Raw genomic sequence first — 10,341 nt, 5'->3', positions numbered from 1 at the left:
CTAACGACATTCAACCATATCATTGAATTGATCAGTCGGTGAAATTGCTATAATCGAAATTTGAACATGTATTAAAAAACAAAACAAAATTGGAACACCGGTCGATCCTTAAACCCTTTTAAAAAACTAATAAATCGGTTCTAAATGAATTGAACTAATACTAATTTTGTGAGTTGAACTAATTAGTTTTACTTTTTGCAAAATGTCTAATGAACTAATTAATATTACATGTTGATTATAATGTTTGTATTATTATATTTATTAGATGTTTATATATATTTAGTTTAACACATTCAATAATGACTAACCAATTAAATTGGAGACCCAATACCTCTAATGAATAGGACCACCGAATTTAATATCAAATCGTTGAACCCTCAGATTGGTATCTTACTAGAATCTTATTGAATTTGGAATCATCATAAAGCCTTCAGTTCCAATCCAATCCAATCCACAATAGCCAAACATGGAGGATTCCCTCTACCCTCCAACTCCAAGTTCCCAGCAACATCTTCTTGAACATAGGGAAGAGACAGAGACAGAACATCCTAGTTCCAAAACCAAATCACGTAAGAAGCTAGCTCTTCTGCCTCTGGTTTTTCTCATCTATTTTGAGGTTGCTGGTGGACCCTATGGTGAAGAATCTGCAGTGGGTGCTGCAGGTCCTCTCTTTGCCATCATTGGCTTTGTGGTGTTCCCTTTCATTTGGAGTATCCCAGAGGCTCTTTTAACTGCAGAATTGGCCACAACCTTCCCTGGCAATGGTGGCTTTGTTATATGGGCTAATGAAGCCTATGGTCCCTTTTGGGGATCCCTCATGGGGTTCTGGAAGTTCTTCAGTGGGGTCATAAACTTAGCCTCATACCCGGTTCTCTGTATAGACTATCTCAAATTGGTAATTCCAGCTTTGTCTTCTGGTTTACCTCGTTATGTGTCCATATTCATATCCACTTCTGTGCTATCTTTTCTGAATTATTCTGGTTTAGCAATAGTTGGTTATACTGCAGTTGCTCTAGGAATTATTTCCCTTTTACCTTTTGTGTTGCTGTCTTTGATTTCATTGCCTAAAATTGATCCCAGTAGATGGCTGAGTTTGGGTCAGGAAGGGGTGAAGAAGGATTGGACTCTGTACTTCAACACCATATTTTGGAACTTGAACTTTTGGGACAGTGCTAGTACTTTAGCTGGTGAAGTTGAGAAACCCCATAAAACATTCCCAAAAGCTTTGTTATTTGCTGGGTTGCTTACTTGTTTAGCTTATATAATTCCTTTACTGGCTGCCACTGGGGCCATGCCACTTGATCAACAAAATTGGGTTGGTGGGTATTTTGCAGATGTGGCTGGGGTGATTGCTGGGAATTGGTTGAAAATTTGGATGGAAATTGGTGCTGTTTTGTCAATTATTGGGTTGTATGAAGCTCAATTAAGCAGTGCTGCATACCAGCTTCTGGGTATGGCAGATTTAGGATTTATACCAAGAATTTTTGGTGAAAGATCAAGGTGGTTTAATACTCCTTGGATGGCCATTTTGATCTCAACAGTTGTAGCAATTGCCATGTCCTTCTTCACTTTCACAGAGATCATATCTACAGTTAATTTCTTGTACAGTTTGGGGATGCTTTTGGAGTTTGCATCTTTCCTTCGGTTGAGGAGAAAATTCCCAACTTTAAAAAGGCCATTTGAGGTTCCTTTGGGATTCCTGGGTCTAGTCCTAATGTGCTTGGTGCCATCTGTGCTTTTGGTCTATGTGATGACTATTGCTACCAAAATTGTTTATGTAGCTAGTGCTTTCTTGACCTCTTTTGGGATTGTGTTATATTATTTCATGAATCTTTGCAAGTCCAAGGAGTGGATTGAGTTCAGCCGCGTTGGAGATAAATTAGATGAAGATGATGATGATGATATTTTATAAAAATTGTGTATGATATGATTGTTGTTGCTGTTGTGATGATTACTATTTAGGGTGAAGCAGATTGGGTAGTAAATTTATTGGGAGTGGATCCTCTCACGTGAAAAAGTGGTCATGTGGTCATGTCATTTGATCACAACCACTAACCACTCATTAATAATGAGATAAGAAAGAGAAAAATGTATAATTTTTAAATGAGTGGTTGTGATCAAATAACATGATCACATGACCATTTTTTCACATGAGAAGATCCACTCCCAAATTTATTTATGTGAATATTCATTTGGGGTTGAAGAATCGGTTAGTTGTATTGTAATTTGTAAAGTATATTTGTTGAGGAGAAATCGGATTCTCCTCAGTGATTATTTGTTAAAAAATATAATTTGTCATGCAAACGCCCTCGTGACGATGTAGATTCCCCAATCAATTAGCAAAGTATTGTCGTTTAGTTCCAATTATCATTTTACTTGAAAATGGGGGATTTCGGGATTCCAACTTTATATGTTATTAAATTAAAAAGGTGTATAAACCCTTACGTCCCTTCCATTTTCGGAGAGATGCACTTACTTTTCCTGCTGAGGTAACATGTTTTAAAATATCTAACTCCCACCGTGCAGGATCCAGTAGAGGGGCCCCTTGTGGCTTGTAAGGTGTAGATAACTAGACATAGATCCAACCATTGGCATATATTTTGTATTTTTACCATTTATATTTCATAATAAATTAAAACATTTTTGTGATTAAAATTTTCTGTATTTATAACAAGAGAAAGGTAAGTATAATATTGCATGTATAAGTTTTATTCTGTAATTTATTTCAGAAAATATATAAAAAAAAATTCTTCCTTTAGATATTTTTCAAAATATGTCGGCTGATGTGAATTTTTTTAAGAGAAAAACATCTATCCTTTTAAAGGATATAATCTTATATCATTTTAGATCCTAACCGTTGATTTCCGTCCATCAACGATTATAATCTATTGGTCAAACTTAATGAGTCAAATTTATTATTAATTAATAATTTTGATCCAATAAACTATAGCCGTTGATGGACAGAAATCAACGGTTAGGATCTAAAATGATATAAGATTATATCCTTTAAAATGACAGATGTTATTTTCTTTTTTTATATTATAATTATATATTTTTCAAAATATATAAAAGATAAATTTAACGTACTATAATTATCATACTTTATTGGGTAAACAACTTTTCCTCAGGTGAAAGTTTTTTTTGGTGCAGACTCAATATCTCACAAACATCGAAATATATGATTTGTTTTTTTTGTTTTTTTTCAAAACAACCAGTCAACCCCACTAAAAAACTCTTTTGTCGAAAAAAAAAAAATTCTCATATAAAAGAAGAAGTTGTTTACCCTTATTTATTATTTATTAGACAACTTGCAGCCGACAACCGTGCTTTTCTCGTGGCAATCTCATGATGCAGCCACGAGCAGAGTATCAAGAAGCCACTTTTTTCCCACTTGATTTTTTTCCATCGGTGGATGTTAACACCTTGCTACATCCTTTGTATTAAAATATTAATGTTTAGTTGTAAAAAAAATGTTCATGTTTATTTCTGTCTAATTAACTTTGATTTAAAGATAATTTATGAGCAAGCCAAATATTTTATTTTCTATTCCTATTTTTGGATGGAGCTAATTTTTATTTTTTTATATTTATAAAGGGTTTTTTTATTAAAAATATGATTGATAATACAATTTATTTAATAAATAGTGTTATTCAATTGTAATAACACATTCTAATTAATATATATATATATATATATATATATATATATATATCACACTCCAGTCATATTAAAAAATTTGACACCAAATTTTAACCGTTAATAATTATATTTTATTGGATTATATTTATTAATTTTTAATAATTTATAATAATCAGATTTACAATAATTAACAATTAAAATTTGGTGTCAAATTTTTTAATACGACACCAATGCCAAATAATCCTGTATCTATATTACACACATATATATATATAATAAATAATAAGTAATGTGTCAGGAAAAAATAAAAATAAAATATTTTTATTTCTCTCTATTGATTTATTTTTGAAAACAGAAAAATAAAGTAGTTTTATCAGATAGTTTTTCTAATCAATTTTACTTTTCATACTAAAAAAATTAGAAATATTATTATGAATCCCCTTTATAATATGATATTCAAATTAAAAAAATAGAGACAAATGTCTTTAGATGCATTTATCTAATGATTGAAAAGTTATTTTTACAAAATTAAATAGAATCACGAATATGATATTTTCACATTTTATGTAAGCCATAAAAAAAATGTTTCTGTATGTTATTGATTATTAAGAAAATAATTTTCTCATATTTTGCTTGATTTTTATCATTAGTATGAGAGTTGGGTGTGTACTATGGAAATATAAATTATCTTATAACTCAACTATTAACTTTCGTTTCCGCTCCAATTCTTTTCTTATCACTTAAATTTTAAAAATATTTCTAAAATATTATATTTTAATTAAATATATTTTTAATTTAGTCAATAATAACATTCCTGAACACAGAGTTTCTGGAGATGTAATCATACAGCTTCAAAAAAATTCTGCCTTATTTCCATTTTTCTCTCTCAATATGAATAATTCTTAGGTAAACTTAATTTATCATAAATACTTAGGGTTTGTTTTTCTGATGTTACTTTAGATAACTTTATCTAATGTTCATCAAAACGACGTCGTTTTGGGACGGAAATCATGGTATTTTTGTAATTTTAATTTATTACTGGGTTATAATAGTCTTTATCACTCTAATTTTTTAATTTTTCAATCCTAAAACGACGTCGTTTCGATAAACATTAGATAAAGTTATCTAAAATAACATCGGAAACTTTTTTCCCAAATACTTAAATCATAGTCCTATTTTTAAAATATTTATATATATGTCAAATAGTAAATAATTTATTATATTATCCAATTAGTTTTAAAATAATGAAAAGTATTAAATGAAATTAATATATATATATATATATATATATATATATTACAACCGTTAGATTGACAGAAATAAACGGTTAAGATTTGATAGTAAGAGGTAGTAAGAAAAATAGATTGTAAATATAACATTTTTCATATATATATATATATATATATATATATATAACCAAATCCGTACGTTGCATGGAAAGTATGAACTATTTTTATTTATTTTTTTGGCAGAATCCAATTTGAGGAGAAAGTCATGTCCTCTCGCTCTATTCCTCAAGGATTTTTCAAAAATTTGCTTGAGACAGAATTTGAACCTCTAACTTAAGCAAATCTTTAAAAACTCAGTTGCCACTCAGCTACCCTAGGGGTTAAGTATGAACTATTTTATTATGATAATGTTTTAAGAGATCATGTATAAATTAATGTGCATGAATTTGTGCCCATATATTTATCAATCAATGGACGGTGACTCGAAAGGTAATATACCTAACTTATCTATTAGTATATTTGAAGATTCAATTGATTGAAGAATTGTTTGTCATTTCATAATAGGCTACAATTTTAATATATAATAAATATATTTACTTTTAATTAAATGATTCTTTAAAATAAATAATTTTTGTTTTCATACTTTCATTATCTACACAGCTAGTTACTTTCAAAAAACTTTTGGTATAAAATCTCAACTTTTTATTATAATATAAGGAAAAATATGAATATCCAGTAAAAAAAGAAGAAGAACAATATGAGTATCTATAAGGAAAATATACCAAATGAATAAAAGAGAGATTTTTAGTAAATATTTTGATTTAGGAACAAATTAAATATTCCACTTGTGTAAAAAAAAAAGTATTTGGAGAATTAAATGTGGTTTATTTTTTTAAAAAATTAACTACAAAATAAGAAATTAACAGTAAGAAACAAAATGATACCTAAATAAGAAAAATGTTAATAAAATTGTCACATCCTGTAATCGATGATTGTTAAATTTTGGATAAGTGACTATTATTTTAAAATATCTTGTCATACAAAAAATATCTAGCAAACTTTGTCAAATTCACTATATTATAAATTAGAGATTTGCATTCATCATGCAATATGATAACAAAAAGCATAGTTATTAAAATCGGACCGACCGGACCGGGTCGATCCGAGAACCGGTAAACTGGTCATATAACTGGTCCCGTTGAAGCAACGGATCGACCATACATCAAAACCAGTGTGATCCGATCCGACCCGTCAATTCTCATTAAAACCGGTGGCCTGGTCAGTTAACCGGTGACCCGGCCCGGTCCTAAAAAAACAATTCCAATTTATTTTTCGAAAAAAAATCATGATGGACATATTTGAATATTTTTTTGTTTATTGACTTACATAAGTTATGTACCTACAATACTAATATTATCTCAATTGTGCATTACGCAGACAATTTTGATTTAATTTATAGTTAGAGATGTTATTTTCTGAATTCAAAACCCTGTATTACGATCATTATATTTTTATTTGATCCTTTATTAGATAATAGTATGTGATTTATTATTTTTCATATTAAAATATTTGAAATTTTTATTATTCTTTTTAGATAGTTGAGTATGTTTATAATTTTTTAATATAAATTATAAAATTGCATATAATTATCGGGTCATGCGGTTGAACCAGTGACCCACTGACCCAGTACATCAACCGGGTCAATGACCGGGCCGGTTTTAATAACATTGACAAAAATTTTCCTATACACACAATATTTTGTGGTGCTCGCATTTTTTAAAGGAAAAAAAAAACTACGGCACGAAAAATAAATCTCTATAACATAACACAATCACTTTTCCTACAACATAATTTTTATAAAACCCTATAAATTATGGGGAAAAATATTGTAACAACCAATTAGTGTTATTATCAATGTTATTACCAATCAATTTTATCGTTAGATCGATTATGTTGATCCAACGGTTATATTTATTTTTATTTTTATATGATTATGATTTTTCATATTTAATACTTTATATTTATTTACACCTTTGTATGGTTATAATTTTCCATATTTACATTAAATATGAGAAATCATAACCATACAAAGATGGAAATAAAATATAAACGTTGGATCAACATAATCGATCTAATGATAAAATTGATTGGTAGTAACATTGATAGTTACACTAATTAGTTATTATAATATTTTACCCCATATATTATAGTGCATAAATACACTTTAACATTCTTATCGTTGATTTTCTTTATATAAGTGCGGATAGTAGTGAATTTAGTGATTATCTCTACTTAATAGATATTTTTTTTTTGATAAACTATATATATCCTCCACCGGAGGCAATTCTGTTCTGTTCGGGGCGAGTTCAGGACAAAATTTTTAAAACCATCCCAAAATTAATATTGAAGAAAATCAAACATTTTATTTTAATTTTATAATTACATGATAATTGTTTTATAGATATTCCATTTGATAAAAATATAGGACTTCAGTCTTGAACCGAATCGTTAGGCCTGGGTGGTTGGCTTGGCACGGTCCAATGGATAAAAAAAGTATATAAATTGCATTGTTATTGAGACATTTAGAGTTGGGGTTATGATGATTTAAAAGTGGACTGTTTTTTTTTTGTATTAACAAAAAAGTGGACTGTTTTTATTTAATTTTATAATAATTTAATCATGCAAAAATGATAAAATAATATTTTAAACATTCTTTTAAAGTTAATGCTAAATTTAAGAGTAATTTGAAATAAATACAGGTTGACGATGTATTTCATACATGACAGTGTATATATAATTTAAAATGTAAAAAAGATTATAAAAATGTGCATATTTTAAAATTAAATGATTGATATGCTTTCATGTATTGGATTATTATGAATTTAAATTTATATTATCATCACTAAAATTAAATTTAATATTTTATTCATCTTATATAATGCGCTTAAATGGGTGCGTGCATGGTAGTTAAAATTAGGATTTTACCTAAAATCGGAAGGAGGATAAAAAATCGTAAATTGTAAAATCTTAACGTAACAAAAATCATAAATAATCGTAAAATCGTAAAAGTGTTTGGAATTTTGATGAAATCGTTTTGATTAAAAAAATCATAAAATTCCAGATTTAAATCGAGATTTTAACTACCATAGATGCGTGATCAATTATGCCAATGCGCAACTAATTCTCTATTACAGCTAAAATAATGTAATCAGTTGTGTCCAATCGCGTGCACAAATAGTTGGAATACTTTTGTAAATAGTTTCTCAATCATTATATTTTCATTTTTTTATGGAAGTGGATTCTTTCATGTAAAAAAGTGGTCTTGTGATCATGTTATTTGATCACAATCACTCATTGATGATGAGATAAGAAAGAGAAAATTGTATAGTTTTTAAATGAGTGGTTGTGATCAAATAACATGACCACTTTTACAAATAAGAGAATCCACTCCTTTTTTTATGGGTTTAAATTCTCTTTAGCCACAGGAATTTTTTTAACTCTACTACTCACGCTTTGAATTCTGTGCTTGCTTTTATTTTTTTTCTTTATTTTACAAATAACTGGTCACACTGTTTTTTCTATCAGCAAAAAAATGAAAAGTCTCTTATGTGAAAGGAGAGACATAAAATCTTTTTTATTGGTAAAATCATTTCTCATGTTGGTGCACAGAAAATCTTTTGTAACAATTAATTATAACTATGTACTGAGTACTAGGGTAGTATACAGTTATAATTTTAAAAGCTATTTTTTCTCTTCTCGTAAAGTTGTTGGCTGACTTGGTGAATAAAGAAAAAATAACTTTAATATTACAACTAAGTATTGATAATTGGTTGCATAAGAGCAAAATTTTTGCAACAACATGAGAAGTTGATGACTCTTTTTTATTAAAATACATTTGAATTTTTTTTTTGCCGTGATACATAATTGTTTATAATTTGAGTATTAAAAAAGAAGATTGCATAGTTCAAGTATCTGTTTACCAATGGGTTTCGTTTTATTTGAAAAAAGGTAATACTTGTTAAGTTGTTGTTAACTACTAAAAAATTTCCAGGTTTTTCCTAGGGATTAAGTGTTGCCGCTAATATATCTTTACTATTTATATTGTTATCAGTTTTATGGGAGTTATATGTTCTACTTTATTGTTTTCCTAATTGCTTATTGTGTTGTTACTATTTAAACATTCTCTTAATTTTAATCTTAATGCATTTTCAACTTTTAAAATTATTTATTTTATTAATATCTATTTTTGAAATTGGTTTGGCATAGTAGTTTACTAGTTTTCCATATATATAACTTTTACGTATTATGTGTAATTGAATCATATTTTCTTATTGCAAATTTTTTTCCAATATGATTTTTGGAAGAGATTATATGTACAATATATTTTACTTTATAATTATTTTTGTTATTATTAGATTAAAATTAAATCAATGATTATAAAATGATATTTAATGAGAACCGATGATTTAATTTTGATTCAGCGATAATAAAATAATTATAAAATATTATAAAGCAAAAAAATATTACAAATATAACTTTTCTTGTAATTTTAATGAACTAAAACTCTAATTTAAAAAGTGTTAAACTAGTGCAAATAGTTTAATGCGACATCTATTTTTTTTTTTAATTAAGATTCGAATTCCTTTCGCCCTGCTCTGGATCTTTAGCAAAACTCTTTTGGCACTGATTCTTAAACTTGCTTGGAAAAAAAAAAAAAAAAAAAAAAACTCAAAAAAGCACAATCAAATCCTACTTAATTTCTTACACACCACATCATGACTCTTGTTGAGTATAGTCAAATGTAGACATATATTATGAAAATCAATTGGATTTGGATTTGCCAGCAAACGGTGGTGCTGGAAAGGCATACGAAATGTCGTTTCCTTTGGTTCAGAGTTCAGACTAAATAATCAGCCGCCAGCACAGCCAACTTGGAAAACGGAAAGTTCATGGTCAAGGTGGCAAAGAGAATAAACTATGTACTATTTTTATGATATTATCTAGGGAATAAATCCATCAAATATATTTAATTTGGTATTTTTTTTTTCAAAAAAAAAATATTTTTCAATTTGACGGATTTTTTTTTTTAAAAAAAGTGATAAATTTTTTTATAAATTCGAAACAAAAATGTACTGAATTTGATATGATGCACCAAAAACTTGTCCCTATCCGCATTCTTTAATGGATGAATGTTTTCAATTAGAGTTGGTAAAATGGATTGAATCCGCATATTAATATGTCACTTGCCGAAGCATGGAGGGATGATTGTATATTTTAATCCGTCAATCCAATATAATTCATTCCGTAAGTAAGCAAGCCAAAGCGAGTTAGGAAACCTGTGGGTTAGTATTTTTATTTTTTTTACAATTTAACTTGTTATCTGTTATCAAAATGATAAAAATTATTGAAAGAGGATAATTTATATTAGAAAAATCTCTTCAACAATATTTATAATTTTATGAAATACACATAA

General features: G+C 28.0%; 1 protein-coding gene across 1 annotated transcript; it reads left to right on the top strand.

Moving 5' to 3' along the window:
• The first annotated feature begins 466 nt into the window (after positions 1-466).
• On the top strand, positions 467-2,244 carry LOC133317362 (probable polyamine transporter At3g13620). The gene has a single exon (XM_061519219.1). The coding sequence runs from the start codon at positions 467-469 to the stop codon at positions 1,910-1,912; it is 1,446 nt and encodes a 481-aa protein (XP_061375203.1). The 3' UTR covers positions 1,913-2,244.
• Positions 2,245-10,341: the final 8,097 nt, after the last annotated feature.

Source organism: Gastrolobium bilobum, unplaced genomic scaffold (assembly GCF_033153095.1).
Source record: "Gastrolobium bilobum isolate Gb01-03AN ecotype WA unplaced genomic scaffold, APGP_CSIRO_Gbil_v1 utg16249, whole genome shotgun sequence".
Taxonomy (NCBI): Eukaryota; Viridiplantae; Streptophyta; class Magnoliopsida; order Fabales; family Fabaceae; genus Gastrolobium; species Gastrolobium bilobum.
This window is presented reverse-complemented; position numbering and strand designations above follow the sequence as displayed.